This window comes from Toxorhynchites rutilus, chromosome 1 (genome assembly GCF_029784135.1).
Source record: "Toxorhynchites rutilus septentrionalis strain SRP chromosome 1, ASM2978413v1, whole genome shotgun sequence".
NCBI lineage: Eukaryota > Metazoa > Arthropoda > Insecta > Diptera > Culicidae > Toxorhynchites > Toxorhynchites rutilus.
Window position 1 is genome coordinate 43,417,027 of NC_073744.1, and position 18,259 is coordinate 43,435,285.

At 37.9% G+C, this 18,259-nt stretch overlaps 1 protein-coding gene across 6 annotated transcripts in view; it reads left to right on the plus strand.

Annotated features, from left to right (window-relative positions):
- LOC129763517 (uncharacterized) overlaps positions 1 to 17,012 on the plus strand; it is a 53,370-nt gene extending 36,358 nt beyond the window's left edge. For all 6 annotated transcript variants that reach the window (XM_055762659.1, XM_055762663.1, XM_055762658.1 and 3 more), the window contains 2 exons: positions 41 to 1,514; positions 7,235 to 17,012. In XM_055762659.1, the coding sequence (XP_055618634.1) occupies positions 41 to 1,514; positions 7,235 to 8,286 (2,526 nt within the window). In that variant the 3' untranslated portion in view covers positions 8,287 to 17,012. The remainder of the gene's footprint in view (positions 1 to 40; positions 1,515 to 7,234) is intronic.
- The last annotated feature ends 1,247 nt before the right edge of the window (positions 17,013 to 18,259 follow it).

Below are 18,259 nucleotides of genomic sequence, written 5' to 3' on the forward strand. Positions count from 1 at the left end.
TTCAAGCTGAACATATCTACCTTATTTTTGTTTTCATCAGGAAAACGAAGTGGGACCGGATTACGCTCGGCTGTTGGACAATATTCGTGCTCAATGTGAGCGTAACAAACATCCGGTGGAAACGACGGAAGCGATCAGTACCGCAGTCAAACGAGTTCGTGCCGCTCATTTGAATTCGAGAAAAATATCGCTAACGTGTACTTCGATCCGTACATCTCCAAGTACGGCCGCCAGCGATAAACATCATCACCATCTGCTGGATCCAAGCAAAAAACCCGGTGGGCGATTACGTTCTCCTTTGCCAAGTCCAATTCCATCACCTATCGCATCGCCGGTGCCGAGTCCTTCTCGTAACAGGTTCCAGGTCACACGTGTCGGCGAGTCTACTGGCAGCAATAGCAGCCTGACGAGTATCAACAGTAACAACAATACATCTACCTCTCCATCTCCCTCATCGACGGGCAGCTCGCCGACACTATTCTTCGCTGCTAATTCTCGCTTCCGCGTTGTGACTGTTGAAGAACCGGCATCGTCATCTTCTTTTGTGGCTAACCACTCTCAAGGGAAAGTACCATCCTCGTGTAATTCCTCGTCGCCACTTGTTGCCCCATCAAATATCAGTCGAATTCATCCGACAACCAGCAGTTCTGCACCTGCTTTATCTTCATTTGTCACTCTACCGAAATCAACGTCATCACCAATTCCGCATTCGGTTGCTACAAACACCTCCTCCCCACCGGTGCTAGTGCAACACCTGCATAAACAGTCACCACTGCAACAACAACAACAACAACCGCACTCACCGTCACTATCAGCTGTAAACACACAAACTCCGCCAACACCAAAGTCCAAACATACGCGATTACCTTCCACGAGTAGCACACTGAATGATTCAGCCTTTTCGTCCACCTCGATGGAAAGTCCAGATCTGGAGGTGAAACGGTTTATGAGTGGCGTTGGAACATTACAACCAAGTACAATCCCAGTGCTTTCATCTACAATGGATGACAGCTGCTGTTCGTCAGTTAGCAGTATTGACTCGACCGATAATGCCCAGTTCAATAATACCTCAATCAGTTCGACAGATGAAAGCTTCGATTTAATTATCAGTTCACCTACTTCATCTTTGATGTCGGTTGGGTCAGTAAACGCTACCCCACTAGTTAAAGTAGCACTCTCTCAACAGGAGGATAGCATACCTAATCCAACACATCAACAACAGCTGCAACATCAATTTCTTCACCAGCATACCCCACAGCAGCAACCCACAAAAGGCACACCTATCTTGGCAAATGTGAAACTTCTGAAAGTGAAAAACAATAGCCTGTCCAGTTTAGATATGAGCACAAGCTCGCAAGAATCTCTGTACGACGTTAATGAGCTATCGTCTTTGTCTTCATGTGGTGGAGATTCTTCGTTACTGACAAAGGGTCATAAAACGGGACCACCATCCAGTGGGAATTCTAACGAAGGTACGCTTACATCGATCCAAGGTTTGGAGAAGGATAAACAAGGTATGTTTGTGAACGGTTTGGAGATTAGTGGTGGAAATTGCACAGCAAGAATGTTGATTGCGATTTTTAATTTAAATTTCGCGTCAATTTCTAACAATTATTGTAGGGGAAATCAGGGTAAAACCGACACCCTAAGGATTTCCACATATAACCAAGATCTCCCACGTTTCTTCGACTTCAAATCGTTACAGAACCTCTCTTCAATTATTCATGAACCATTCTATAGTATCTGTTGATCCTTTTTTGAGAAGAACACGATTTGTGATAGAATACAAAAATTGATGTTTTTGTGTGAAATAAATGTAAGTGCGGGTGAAACCGACTCCTTTAGAGAAACGAATGTAAACTTGTAACAATAATTTCAAAGAATCTAGAGGCTATCAATATGCCATGTGGAATGGAATGATAAAATGATAAAAAAGAAAACAAATTCATGTATTTCAACTGCAAGAAAAATCTGTTCACTGATGGCTTATTGAACCCCACAGCTCTCGCTGCTGATGCAGTATGTGCGCAACGAATAGGGCTCTTGCTACACATACATGCAGAGCATCTGTTGGGTAAACATCATTTGTTTACATTCATAGCTTCTATGCAGCAGAAGCGGATTCATTATCAATCGACGTTCTTGTAGATGATTTAAATATAGTTGCAATCTTTCTATTAGCGCGAAATATTTCATAAAACTAACATGAACATTGTTAAACAGCTAGGCAAGCTATTTACCGAACAAGAGCTTTTGTGTGACGCAGATTGCTTAACTGACTAGCACCTATTTCGCAATGTTCATTGAGCGATTTTCCCACTAAATTTTGAATCGAAAAAATAATAGGAAAGGATTATCAGCTTGTTCGGACCTAGATTCATGACACAGAGGCTCGAGCTCACGTTCGAATGCTTCCTTGTATTTTCCATGAATTAGCCAATCGATGGATTTTCTTAGTTTCCGATCAATTTTCTTATAACTTATTTCACTTCTCCGCAGAGCATTCAGGTACCCGAAATCATATCTGAGGGTTGGTTGATCTTTCTGGCTGAATATGTTCTTAATTTCAACATAATCATCTGCTTTTTTGGCGAAACTAACCACCGATTAAGGATATCTGCACACGAATATTCATTATAGTTTACTTAATCACGAGCCCAGCAATGCAAAGTTATATACACTCCATCTCGTTCGTGATCAGGCCCAGAGTAGGTGTGATGGATAACGGAACATACCGCCGGATCGGTTGACCTTGGAGAAGCTTTCTCGGTTACCTTCTCAGGTTTCCCGAGATTGAATTTCGATGAAAAGTACCTGCAATGAATACTAGAATATATTAATATAATATATGATAAAAAAAAAGTATCAATTTTACAGGTTTTCCTTCTCAGGATACCTAAAGATAATCTCTGCCGCGTGTTGTAACACATGAGATTTTCGGATTTTTGTTTTGTCGAGAGGTCAATTGTTCGCATTTACATAATCACATCACTCACCGCAGTGAATCTTGATTTTCCTTCACCCTTCCCACTAACAACTATCCCTTCTATGATAAACGCTAGGGAACCACGCTATAGAGGCGATCCTTTTGGCCTTCGGGCGGCGAATATCATACTAACATTCCTTCCCTGCCTCTGGTGACTGCAAGGACGTGGCCGGCGTCGTTATTGACCATTTCAAGCTCGAATCGCCGAAAATTGCACATCGAGAATGATTTGCTAGTCCCAAGCGTTATTCTGTGTGTTCTTTGTGCAATTTGGTTGGTTCAGGTCAATCACGGAAAGCAACTACGAATTGTACAGTCTACCCAAGCTCAAGCTCAAGCTCTTGTGCGGTATATTAAAAGAAGCATATTTGATAAAGTTATCGTCCATTTAGTTTTTTTCGATGGTTTATATGCATTTCAGTGCAAAAAAGCATATTTGCGTCCAAATTATCCATTTCTCAAATCAATCCCATCCTTCCATCAATTGCTCTAAGTTGCGCATGACATAATTTCTAATAGCAACAAGTTTAGACATGCAACTAAAAGCACAATACAATCACGCGCAACCGAAAAGGCAAACTGTCCCATCGCAAAGCAGGGAAACAAAAGGAAATCGAACAGTGAACGGCGTGGATTCGAGTTGTTTTCTTGGGGGAAACTTTTTTATGCGGTCCTTATCTATCGAACAAAAAAGTTTTTTTTCAAATTGTGTGCCGAACAAGATTTTTTAAAGCTACTGGTGAAGTTTGGTACGATTTTTTTATGCGGTCCCTATCCCTTGTACAAAAAAAGGTTTGCTTGTGCTGAAAAAAAATGATGCGAGTAATACTATGTTGAAACGGGAAAGTTCCACTAGGAACGTTAGTGTCAATAAAAGAAGAAGTGTTCGGAATAAGGTCTGTATCGAAAAGCCTTCAGCAACAGTGAAAATAAAACGCAAATATTGTTTAAATTTTTGTTTTTGGTTTATTGAAGATCCGTACTATGTGAAACAATAGTGTGACTAACAAAGTCAAAATATGATCCTCTATAGAACGAACGCATTTTTGAGGATAGACCTTTCATCAAATTTCGCGCAGTAGCTGTTGTGCATTTCCTGGATGCTGTTGTCCATTTTTCCTGAATTCCTCCATGATTTGAGAAATTGTTCCTTCTAGAAGATCTTTTCCACAATCGCCCAGTAGCGTTCTATTGGTCGGAGCTCTGGATAATTTGGTGGATTGATGTTTCGTCGAATTGGCTATTATTGGGTGGAACCACTGTATACTGGCTTAGCGTAATGTGCAGATGTCAAATCCGGCCAGGAGAGAGCAGGAGTCTGATGCTTTTTCTAGAGGGGCGACAATCTTTTCTTCAAGCATTCATCTTTGTAAATTTGAGCATTGATTGTACCTTTTGTGAAAAAATAGGGGACCGCAGACCACAAGTTCTTCTTCTTTCTTTGTTTTTAAGAGTACAAATAGCTTGCCATATTAAAACTCATTATTTCTAAGCGCAATTATGCTTTCGGCATCGTCCACTCCCCTATCCGCTGATTTCGTGTAGAATTGCCTAGAAGTGTTTTTGAATACTGTTTGACGTATGTTTCGTTTTCCATCAGGATGCACTGGTTGCTGTTGTCCAGTAGCAGGTTATACAGTTTTCGTGCCCTTGTTTTGGCTCGAGATTGTTGTTCTGCGGCTTTCTCAGGCACCTTCCGTTTTTTGTATGTCTTCAAGGAGTTCCTGAACCAGGTTTTCTACCGGATCTAGACATATAATTCGAGGAGAACTCGTTGTCATACTTGTGGATGGCATTTTTCACACTTGTGTGGTGCATTTTTAACCGTTTTGCGATTTGGTTGAAGGTAGTACACTTTTCAGTACACTACGTGTGCAGAATCTTCTTTCTTGTCTCACGATCAATTCTAGTCATAGTGAAAACGAACAATTCAAACAAAATGAATCGATTGCACAAACTTTTGTTGACATGTAAACAAACTTTTGCTTGCATACACGCTAAAACAAGTTCACCTATTTTTCAGTAGAATCATAATACAAGTTACTAACACATGATGAAACACAACACATCATCACAATTTTCGATACAGTTCTTATATGAATCAGTGACAAGAATGCTGTTCGGAATTTGAGTCAAATATAACTGAAAATATTGTTAGTTTTCTTCCATTAATAGAGACTTGTAAATAAATTTCTATTTTGGTAAAGTGGAAGGAAGGCTCTATTGCATTCAAAGATCAAATAACTCTCGCAAAATAGTACCGTTCTGAGTAATGAGACACAATTTAATGGTCAACAAGCGCAGTGCATTTTGGTTTGTTTACATTGGAAGACGGATGGTTTTTCATTTATGTTTGCATTTTCAATTGTGAATGTTTGCAAATATCGATTAATTTAGCAAATTTATAGAAAATTTGTATGATATTCTGTCCGTAGTAACCTTAGTTGATGACGGTCCGTAGAATTTTCGTTTGTGGAGGAGCTGGAGGAAATGATCAGTACGTGTAACGAGGATTCTAATGAGATTGCTGGTGTGAATATTCTTCCGCCGGACCAAATAATAACCTCCCAACCCTCTATACCAGGGGTTTTCAGATTTTTTTTAGGGCAGAGCACTTTTCATAGCAAAACACATTTGACGGAGCACCTGCATTTCTTGAACAATAAAACAAATCCTATTTGCATTGACTAGGAACAACTACAGTAATCGCTCACTAACTGGTCCTGGTTTAACCGGTCTGCTTTTTAACAGGGCGAACGTTAACTGGTCCTTGGACCAGTTAAAAAGCCGAATTTCGTAAACAATTGACGCCATTTTCAAATGGAAGATTTGCTGTGAGGGGCTTCGAATGTAATTTGGAATGTTATGAAAATTGACATTATTTTCGCATGACAAAAACATTGATTAAATTACAGTAAAATCATTTCTTCAAATTATATTTCATACCTGTTGTCGCACTCAATGCGAATCTTCCATTGAAATCCTTTTGTTTATCCAATTTCATGATTAACGCGAATCAAACAATTCATTGAAGTTCCCCTCGATTTTATTTGACGTTTTACACGCCGGACCAGTTAAAACGCGAATGTCGATAACTGGTCTTCCCTTTTCGCCCAGTTACCGAATGTTTACTGTATATCGCGGTTTATTGCGGCAGTTACACGACATCTGACCCGGAGTAATCAAAATAAAACACTATATGCCCTGTGAAATTAAATTAAAGAATTTTTTGAAGGTAGGTTTTCAAGTGGGAGCATTTACTATAACTTCGCGGAGCACGAATTTCCCTCGGAGCACCTTGCCTGTTCTATGCCATTATTTTTTCCAGGATTTTGATACTACGATTTTACGATGTACTGGGAAGAAATAATTCTTAAGCATTGACATTCCTCCACGGCCAACAATAAAAATATGGTTGATGGTTTGTTTAAAAGAAAAAGCCTGCCAGTAATAAGTTAAATTACATGAAATAAGGAATGTCACATCTACCTTTAGGAGGATAAATTTAGGATTATACTTAGAGACCTCCATCATCCTGTGCTTGTTCGTCCTGGAATGTAAAATTGGTGCATTTATGAATACCGTATATTTGCTAATTGAAGTGATTTTCGGAAGTTTCGGCCAATGTTCGATTTTACGAACAGTCATTTCCCGGAAAATTTAAGACTGGAAAAAAATAATTCTTTAGCATTGGGTTTCTTCAGCATCAATAATCGGAATCAAACACAAATGCTTCCGTCAAAATAATATTTTTTACAGCTTGGTCGTTAATGGGTTAAGTGTTTGAAATTTGAGACAGAACGGTATATCTAAGGAATGGGCGCTCTGTAGAATTGAAAAAAAACTATCTGAGAGCTGCGTTTAATATGAAATTTTATCTTTCCAACGACACCGATCGTAACCCAGTCGCATTTGTATAACAGATACAAGTTACTGACGCCATCTGATAGATTTTTCATTATATTATTATTATTTAATTATGAAATATTATTGTGCAATAATCAATTGCTCTGAAATGTACATGCAGTTTTTTTTAACATATCGCATTGCTTCCAGTATTGGTTTTGTTTTGTTCTGAATTTGTGCTGCTTTTTATGTTTCAATTTGGATGATAAAACACCATCGTTGGGGTGCATGTCGAATAATTCTTTAAGATGTCGTACTACAAAACGTAATCAACATGTTTGCTGTGCTCCCAATTCCATTTAAACTAGAACTAACCGTTTCCAAACTATCACACGAATATAGCTACAGCAGGAAAACCAGCGGATAAACCAGCCCGAGTGCGGAAAACTTCGTGGATAGCATCCTTAGGTAACCACCCCAAGACAGACGGTACCTCATCAATAACCACCGGTAGTGCTAGCGGGGGTAGCGCTAGTAGCGGGTATTCTCCCGCTATCGAAAAGTTACTAGCCATATTCAGTCCGAGCAATTTGTTCTCATCGAGCAGATCGAGTCCACCGAATTCAGAGTGCGTGATTCCCATGATAGGAGCATCAGCTGGAGGTAAAGAGAATGTATCGTCGCAAGCTCCCACGCGCAAAGAAAGTCCTATGGGAGGTTTGTTCCAATGGACAAAATCGTCGAAAGATGAGGAGAAAGTGTTGAAAGTTAACATTTCACCGGAGAACACTATAACCCCACAACTCCAACAGATGACACACTTTCAACAGTCGCCTCAGATAGCGACGTACTGTGTTGAGAACATACCAACGCAATTGAAGGCGGAGATTAAGGAAAACATTTCCCCAGAGAACACAATCACCAACAAATTGCTCGTAACACCAATGCAATCTCCCCAACACACAGTTCCTGCGATAACTCCCGTTTCGGCCAGTACCGCAACAACTGTCGTGACACCTCATCCGAAGGTCATATTTCGCCTTGGAGACGATTATGATGAATCTGAGGATGATATAGATACCCTAACTAGCAAGTATGGTGGCGGCGGGGGCAGTAGTTCGGGAGATTTCAACAAGACACCACCGTCACAGCTTCCGTCAACTTTGTTAGGAGCTACCACAGGTAGCACCACAACTAATAGTAGCGGAATCAGTATCAGCAGTGGCATGGCGGAAGGATCACCCATACAAACCGGCATCTTGCAAACTAGTCATCTCGGTCAGCTGGCACGCGATTCGCTTACCAGTATGTTTAAAACTTCCTCGCTGACATCGCAAGACTCGATACGATCAATGGACTCGCTGGCGGAGATGACCGAATCGGTACCAAAATCTCAACAACAGCAACAGCATCATCCTCATCAACAAGGACCAGGATACACGCAACCTCAGTAGCAGACTTGGGCGGAACGGAAAACTGTTGAGTGGTTGATCTGAACGAATAAGGTGAGCCTGTTGTTTAGAAATGAGTGACTCTACCATCAGAGGCCCTGTGGATGGATGGCACTGTTCCAGGTTCTAGGTATGCTCTAGGAGTAATGTGTCTTCCTCTTCACGTGATTCAGATGTCTGGATTATTATGAAGTGACTTCGATCTTATGAATTATTTTTTCTTTTAATCGAAGCGAGAAGTAATTGATGTGCCTTCTTTAAATGCGGACAAAAACAAGAATATTATTAAGGGAATACAGTGGAAAATGTAGAGAAATGTAAAATCGGTATAGGAGACAAATTGTACTACCTATGGACAAACAAAACGATGAAAAAAATAGAATGCAGGTTCCATTGGTGAGGATAGAAGCTATTGTTTTAGAGTAAAACTATGCGTATGATTGGAAAAAATATGGAAGAATTGGGTAGCGTTGTGTGTGTATGGCTCTCACTGTTTGCATCGTTGAACGAAGTGTGCTTATTGGACCCAGCGTAGATGATTGGCCGAATTTTCTACGATTTGAATATTCTAATCTGAACTTTACTCTAATGCTAAAGTTTATATTAGCTTTTTTTCTAACATTTATTGAAATTAAATGCAGTTACCGATTGATTAGAAACGAAGCTGTTCGTCATACATTTTTTAATCACTTGATATCTGGGCGCTTATGTCAATATTTTTTTACATTGTTTTCGGGTATAGACAAGGATGTAGATTCTTTTTTACATACAATATACGAAGTCAATTCGTACGAGGAATGGCAAGAGCCACTTTAAATTAGTATACATAGCTGGTGCGTCCAATTTCTTATCAATAAAAGAGCGAAACAATCTTCAAAATCATATCATGAAGATTTCGGCTATTTCTGAATTACAAACATATCACAAAAGTTTTACAATTATTACGCTAATTACGATAAGATAAGCATTTTTTATTCAAATTTTTAGTCAAACAAATTCGAACGTCGAATATCGTTTACATCGGTTTTATTGAATTTGGATGTGTGTTCACTCATCTGTATAGCTGATACGGTTTATTCATGTACGCTGATGATATTCAGGCGTTCTGAGCCAGTTTCACAAAGAGCCTTCCCACCGTGTGCAAGAGTGACTTTAGAGGAAAAAGCAAACTGAGAGTACTCACGCAAAAGACAAATTGACCCGAGACAACGTTCTGCAACAGCAGATACGACGAACAAATTGAATTATTAAGGAACAAATCTTGCAAACCAGCGAGAGTACTGAACGGAAAAATAGTATTAAACCGGAAACAGATGGGGCAAATGTAACATTGTAATTTAATCCTTAATCAATGCCATTGTGATATTAGTTTTAATCAACGCTATTATTTTAATAAGTGAGATGATATCGGAAGAGACGATCCTGTAATTGGTGATTGTGTGAGTATTTGTCAAAGTGCGAAAGGGTGGTTGCACCAAAAGGAACTAGCTTCTATCCGCATCTTTTTGTGTAAACCTGTAAATATACACATGTCACGTGTCATGGCCATAACGGTTGGATTGTTTCCATGTTCGCGAAAAGAAAACAAAAACAATATCAAAATGCAATCTGTAATCAGTTTTGAATACCTTTTGTATTCGAACATTCATCATAATAACACACATACTTTTTGCATTTTGACCATCTGTATCATCTATATATTTAGTATTTCTATTTATACAATGAAAATAAACCGGACACTGAACATGTGAGCTGAGGAGACACGAGACTCTTGGTGTACACGCTAACGAGATCATAAATAGATGAGATGATGACTCCTGTGCATCGTTAATAATTTCTAAGAAAATCTCAGATTTCATATAACGAAACGGCGGCAGATGAATTAAGAAATGCCAACAGAAAGGATGAAATAATTGAAGTTAGGTTCGCTACGGGAAAAAAACTAGTTGCCGGTAGTTTAGGGAAGAGTGAATGCTGCGCGCTTCAAAATGATCAAACCAAGTGAACAGTGACACATTTTGGGCAGTGGCCCAATTTTGGATTAAACTAGGCCTGACGACGAAATACATAGTGTTTCTGAGGTAAGTTACTCATTCGAAAATCATGTAGGCGTCTTGAGGCGTTCGCAAGACAACCTAGCTCTGTTTCAACAACAACAATTGTCACGATTTTCAAAATTAGAACTAAAAAGAGCTCAAAAAAATCGTTGTCGTTTGTGTCAATCCTCAATAAATTAAATTTAAGATTGGTCGGCACATTGAATCATGAAACGATACATGATACATTCTTAACTTCAGCACGGTGGCACGAATGCACTGTATAGGTAGATGAAGCATTTCCAATATACGTACACAAATCAGTTGACGCGGATGTGATGTCCAATACTCTTGTATTATGTTTTTCCGTCAACGTTTAATCTATGAGAAGTGCCACGTTCAGATAAATATCTCGTGAATCAAGTGTCCTATAGTTTATTTCTAGGTGTTCAGCAGAGGGAAAGGATAAATAAGCATTCTGTGCGGAGAGACATTCGCCGGTGTACTAGATGAGCTGGAACTTCTGAGCTGTAACTCACTGACCCGGCAAACTTCGCTCCGGATTTTTTTTGTTATCCAATACCTTCAAACATTCACGTTTTCTTACTAAGCTAACGTTCATGGGTCCGATCGCAGAACTGTTCATTGATTGATCTTCTGATTGACCACTTACAATTTCCGTTTACCATAAATTTCCTAGTACTTCTACCAAAACTCGTCATTATAAAATCAAACTATTTTCAGACACAATTCTCGTTCAAAATTTTTCAATCACTTGCAAGTAACACGTTTCTCTCTCACATTGAATACATGGTTCCGTTCGCTTGATTAGTTCTCGAGTTATGCAGAAATTTGTGTTTCATTTGTATAACAGCCCCCTTCAAAGAGGGGGGAGGAGTGTCGAACCACCACGTTTCGTGCCCCCTAAAATCTCCACACATCAAATTTGATTCTGTTTGCTTCATTAGTTCTCGAGTTATGCAGAAATTTTTGTTTCATTTGTATGGCAGCTCCCCCTTAGAGAGGGGGGAGGGGTCTCGAAATATCATAAGAACCTTCTCCGCCCCCAAAACCCCTACATACAAACTTTCATGTCGATCGATTCAGTAATTTCCAAGTCCATAATAATCAGACAGAAATTCATTACATCGTTACATCGGGGCAAGTTGAAACGATTTTTTCCAAGTTCAACTTGCAAGTTATCTAAAAAAAATCACCACACCCCTAAATTGAAATCTGTTTGCAGCATATGCAAGGTACAACAGATGACTTTCGATAAAAAATAGGAATTCACACTGGATGTTTCGAAAAATATCAATTTCAGAAATGTTTAGTTTTCATATGCATTGTTTCAACTTGTCCGTAGAGCGGGGTAAGTTGAAACGCGGAACCATGAGCAGAGTTTTTTTTTTTTTTTTTTTCTTCGCTTATTTTTCGTCGGCCTATTTCCGCCACTTTAGTGCCAATCACCGACATCCGGGAGGCGACTCCACCTGTTCCTACCTATCAGACTCAACAACTCATGAGCCGGGCCAACTTCTTTTACTTCCGCTCCGAAGGAAGACGTAACCAGAGATTTTTCGCCTCAGAAAATCCCAACGACGCCAGCTGGGATTGAACCCAGGCCGATCGGATTGTGAGGCTGTTACGCTAACCATACAACCACTGGCGCCGTCCCATGAGCAGAGTTGCCGACTATAATTTTCAAACATCAGGAAGAATGAAAATAAAAATCAGGATAAATCAGTATAATTGGGTTGCCCGGAAAGGTTCTGCCGATTTTTGGGAAAACAAAAGCATCATTCAAATAGGCAGACATACATTTATTCAATTATATATGCATAATTAAACATTATATCCTCCCAAAACATGCTTGCTTTCTCGTCGAAACCTGTTCAAGGTATTTTTATGGCGTCCAAGGTTTTTCCCCTGAGACAATTTCACAGGGACCTAAACCTGTGAAAATCTGTAGGTGCAATACCCGGTTCGTATAGCTGGTGGGATAATACCTTCCGGCCAGACTCCAAAATAATGTGTTGTGTTGGACAAGATACATGTAGTTTGGTAGTGCCCTAATGGAACACATATTACATATTCTCATATGGTCTTTGAATCATATAAAACTATATATCATACATATAAAATCAACCAAATATCTGTGCTGCTGTCATCCTTGATGTAATATTCTGAAGTGGATTCATTCAAATCGTGTTAACAGCATTGAGTTCCATGTTCTGTCATTGTTAAGTGAAAATCACAAAGGATGTTTCAAGTGTAATAAACGCACTCATAAAATGAAAATTATGAAGGAAATTTCCCTTTTCTTCCATGTACACTGCCTTCGGACATGCTAATCTGATAGAGTATCTTTCTTTCATTCAAGCCCACATCACGCTTTAATATATACAGTAAACATTCACTAACTGGGCGAAAAGGGAAGACCACTTATCGACATTCGCGTTTTAACTGGTCCGGCATGTTAAACGTCAAATAAAATCGAGGGAAACTTCAATGAATTGTTTGATTCGCATTGTTCCTGTAATTGGATAAACAAAAGGATTCCAATGGAAGTTTCGCATTGAGTGCGACAACAGGTATGACATATGATTTGAGAAAATTATTTTTCTGTAGTTTAATCAATGTTTTTGTCGTGCGAAAATAATGTCAACTTTCATAACATTTAAAATTACATTCGAATGCCCCTCACAGCAAATCTTCCATTTGAATATGGCGTCGATTGTTTACGAAATTGTGCTTTTTAACTGGTCCAAGGACCAGTTAGCGTTCGCCCAGTTAAACAGCAGACCAGTTAAACCAGGACCAGTTAGCGAACGATTACTGTACAATGTAAAATGTACTTCCAATAAAGCGAATTGCCTCGGAATTAATAGATGGTAAACGTAATAAAAAGAAAGCATTGTGCAAGTGCGAATCGGAGAGCATTTTTCAACTAGGGAAACATTGGCAGTATATTTATGACGGATAAATTTCAATTCGATGGAATAAAAAATACAAAATCACCAAAATTCAGGGCAAATCAGGATCATTCCGGCAAAATCAGGCAAAATTGAATGTTTGTCAGGATATCAGGGAACGTGTTGAAAATTCTGGGAAATCCTGAAAAATCAGGAAGGTTGGCATCTCTGATCATGGGTTTAATATGCATTTTTGCTTCTCGAACTATCACAACTGATTTATGGAACACTAAATTGAAAGAATGACACATAAAAATTTGGAAAAAAGGGTTTTGGTACACGTGGACACTACATACTAGGAATTAATATACGAAACAATAACATCATGAATACTATTTTAGATGCTTTCATGGCAGAGTAGAGCCACTCGAAACGGCCACTAATGAGGTTTATGGAATCATTCAAATATGCAAATATTACGTAACGCACTCAAAAAGGGAGGAGCAGATGGCTTGTGGAAACTTGTTTAGGAATAAATCCAACTAAATCTCAAAATTTTTTTGCAAATGGCGTTACATGTTATGTAGAGAAGAGGGAGTCGAAAATAGTAAACAAGATTGCGTTATGTAATATTTGAACAACCCCTAGTTGTAAAATTAACAAATTATACTTGTATCATATCTGTGTATGAGGAGGCGATCTGGCGTAGTGGTAACATCCATGCCTCTCACGCTAAAGGTCACGAGTTCAATTCTCACTCCCGACATTCTTCCAAAAATGGAAGTATAAGTGACGAACCAGCCAAATGAGTTGAAAGTCACTATAATACAGAAAAAAAAAAATATCTGTGTATACTGAGGAACGAAATATGATTGATTCTTATTTTGTTAATTTATCATCATTCATTTATACAGCAATTACCGACAAATAACGTCTGGCATTTGCAGCAATGTTTAAAAAATAGTCGATTTCACTGGCTTCAACTTACCTCAGGGTTGAAAAATCATGGAGTGAGTTTAAATGCTCGATGCTATACGGGAAAAGATTTTTCAGTGCAGTTTCCAAAACCACTACACTTGATTGATTATCCCTATTTGAGAACCTGAGTGTCGTCTGAATTTTGGTGATATTTTTGAAAAAATAGTGTTTTCGGACTGATTGAGTCGGCGCGCAAAAATGTTTGTCTTGATTTCACGGAACAAGGAAAAGTAAACAAAGACGCGGATTGCGTTAAAACATTCCAATATCCCTGTAATGGTTGTCATAAGGTGGGTTGAAAGATAATATTTACTATATATATATATATATATATATATATATATATATATATATATATATATATATATATATATATATATATATATATATATATATATATATATATATTCAATTTTTTATATCAATTTTTTACACTTTGCTTCATATTTTATTTTAGAATGTTCAAGTAAATATTCTGAAATCAAGGAATACTACCATGATTACAAACAACCGATGTTTATCCGCGCAACGTAATGTGCATGTGCAGTGCGATGAAAATTCAAACTCAATCGAAAGAAACCAACGAAAATGACAAAGAATACCATTGCTCGGTCGCTTGATATTCACCCCGAATCTTCCCCTCCGCCGGACTTGCATTTCGTTCGAAACCATTATTTCGTTCGAGTTATATTTTCGCTTTCCCTATTTCGAACGTTTTGCCCATTTAATGCTTGAAGGGAAGCAGTTCGAACGAAATGCAAAAACCACTCGAACGGAATACAAAATGGAATTTTATCAAGTCGCTCGAAATATTTCGAATCGATCGAAGCACAGAACAGAGGTGATTGATTTACGTCGTCAATTGAGATCCGAAAAGGGTTCATTGCCTAACGAAAGCAATTCCTTCTCATTTGAATGTGATGAATGTATTGAGTCGTACGAAAACAAATAACACAATCTCAGCTTTTCGCATTAAAGCACGATTTCGGGATGTTCGCCATCATATCCGCTATGAAAGATGTACAATGTCGATGTCTGGTGTCTAATCACTATCAGATTAGAACAGGCTAGAAAATATGATCCGCGGGTCATTATTTTGCTGTCAATTTAGCCTTCGTCAAACTAATCGGTGAAGTCAGGACGAATCTATGGTGTATAGTGCGACCGTTTGGTAACTAAGTGGGTTAGGGAAACGGTTTGTGAAAACACTACGGAAGAAAGCTTTATTCGAATGCCACATAAAATGTCGTATGAAATAATATATGGACTGAAAAGTCCCGGAATTTTTAATGAAAACAATCGTTTTTTGGGCACAGCTGTATTTATTTCTCAATATAGATTCCTCATCACTTTGCATTCATCTCTTGCTTTCCGAAATAGTTCCAGCCGTTAGAACCACTTTTTTGGCTGATATGGCATTATGTGGGAATAGTCCTGTAAAATTAGACGTATCAGAAGTAGCTCAACCAACTAAGTAATCCACATTTAACTAAAATTTAGGTTTACGAATTCAATTATGTGTCCGCATACTTATTTCTGCTTCATTTATGAACTATATCAACGCATTCGTGCCTCAGTGCTGTCATGGTAAAGCGAGCAAGCAAAAAATAACAAAACGTAATAGAAACAATAATTTGGAACAAAAAAAAAATTAAAAAAAGAACAAAACTGTAATTTTAGAGCACTATTTACGTTATTTTTGTTTTGATTGGTTACTTAAAAAATCGTTCATCGTATTAAGTAGAATTATGTTGTAAAAAAAATAGTTTGTGATTTGATTTAATGTCGTTATAATTTTAGCAATTTGAAATTGGTCTGGCCGTTAAAAACAGATTTACTTGAGCAAAAACGTATTGCATATAATGAGACATAAACGAACCTCCAGTGTTATTCAGTGTCAGAGAGATATAGCAGTAATACCATTTTTGTTTCAATTTTAGTATCTTCATTTAATACTTCTGTGATACAAGATAGTACACTTGTGATACGATTATAATTATTTTTAAACTTAACACAACCACTTAAAAACAAAATAAAATACACAAAAGCAAACAAACCAAAAAAAAAAATTGTGCGTGCAATTGTAAAAAAGTATTTTGGGAGAAAAACAAGGCATTGTACTGAATACAAATTTGCACATTTTATTTCGTTGTACGTACTTAAAGTTTTACAAACGACAATATTTAAAATCGTCATCATTTTGCAACTATCGGCACAATACGTAAAGAGATTGAAGATATGGTACTTAAACGAGTAAAAATCCATTGTCTAATGCTGTCCACATGACAATACAACACCTGCGCTTTACATTTGCACGCACATTATACAAACCTCTGTTTGCTTACAATCTTCATCATTGAGAGAAAAACAAAACAAATTGGTTCAACTACGTTCAAATAAACACCAAAAGTTTAGTGAATGGGATACTGGTATAATTTATCACAATGTTAATAAGTACAGAACGGGCAGAAGCTCGAAAAATACCACACACGCAGCAACAATAAAGCGTTTTTTGGAAATCCTTTCTGAGCAAAGGTTTTTTTTTGTTCGATTATGTTAGATTAACAAATAGGATACATTGAATCGGCATGTAACTACAACTCGTGAGAAACATTATACACACGAATAAGTACTTCTAAGAATACACAATATGAAGCTGTCCCTACGATTTATGTTCAAACTGTATTTTCTTTGTTATAATTCAACATTCACCCTCCCCCCGATAGTTAGTGATAATTTTTTCCTGTAAATAAACAGAATAGTGTTTACTAAACGTACCTTCTGCTCAAATGGTTTTCGTACTTCATCCGATTATTCCACCCAAGGGACTGTTTCAATCATCCATCGTACAGTCTATCGCATAATTGAGTGTACAAATGCTACTTGACGATACTTTCCATTTATTTTGTATGAAATATTTTGAATACATTGATTCTTTTGATGCATATTTATTACTCACACGTAGTGATGTCTACATTTTTCATTTATTCGATTATCGATTAATCGTTGGGGCATTTTTCAATATTCGATTTATTCGAATAATTGTCTTTCAATGTTCGATCAATCGAACGAATATTTATTTCTTGAAATAATCACGTATCACGTTGTCATTCTGGTCGCGTGGTCTATCGGGTTGTCGATGTTAGATGGTTGGATAAAAACAATTATACAGCCTAATTCTTAGCCTAAAAATGCATTAACCTTGAGAAAGATTCCTTCTTTCATTAATCGCGATTACAGTGACAATTATTCGATGTATTCATATTTTGATTTCAAATTATTCGATACAAAATTAACCGATTATAACTTCAGATATTCGATTATTTGAATTAATCGAACGATTAACCGACGTCTCTACTCACACATTGTCCTAGCTGTACGTGCAATAAATTACGATAAAAGTTTTCTGCTAATTGTTTATTCTTAAAAAATGAAAACAATCTATTCTAGGCATCGCAAAATTGAGTGTACACCTAAAATATCTCCGAACAAATTATTCTTGTAAGTTTCTTTGCGAATTAGCGTACTTTTTTCATCAGTGTATCACAAGCACTTAACCATTGCTTGGGCAGTGTTGGTTTGTATTTTTTTTATTGATGTTTGCATTTTATTATCAAAATGGCAAGTTAGAGGAAATGAATAGATATTGTTACACGTACAATGATAATAAATATGAGCTGTCGTGGAAATACATTGCAGGAAATAGCAGATATAGTCGGAAGAACTCACTTTACAGCAAATAAAAGCATAAACAAGTGGAAATACGAAGGAATCTGGAACAAGGTCTTCTATACGGATAAGCCGAAAACCAATCTCTTTGAATCGGATGGAAGATAGATGGTGTGGAAAAAACCAGTATCGGTGCTCCAGGTTCAGCATTTGGTTCCCACAGTAAAACACGGCTGCGGTAGTCAGATGATGTATGGTACATTGGCGGCATCTGGATCTGGAACCATGGAGTTTATCGATTCGGCGATGGACAAAACGGCTAAATTGATCTTCCTGAACCGTGACCTGCAGTCTCCCGTTCTGAAATTGGGTCTCCCT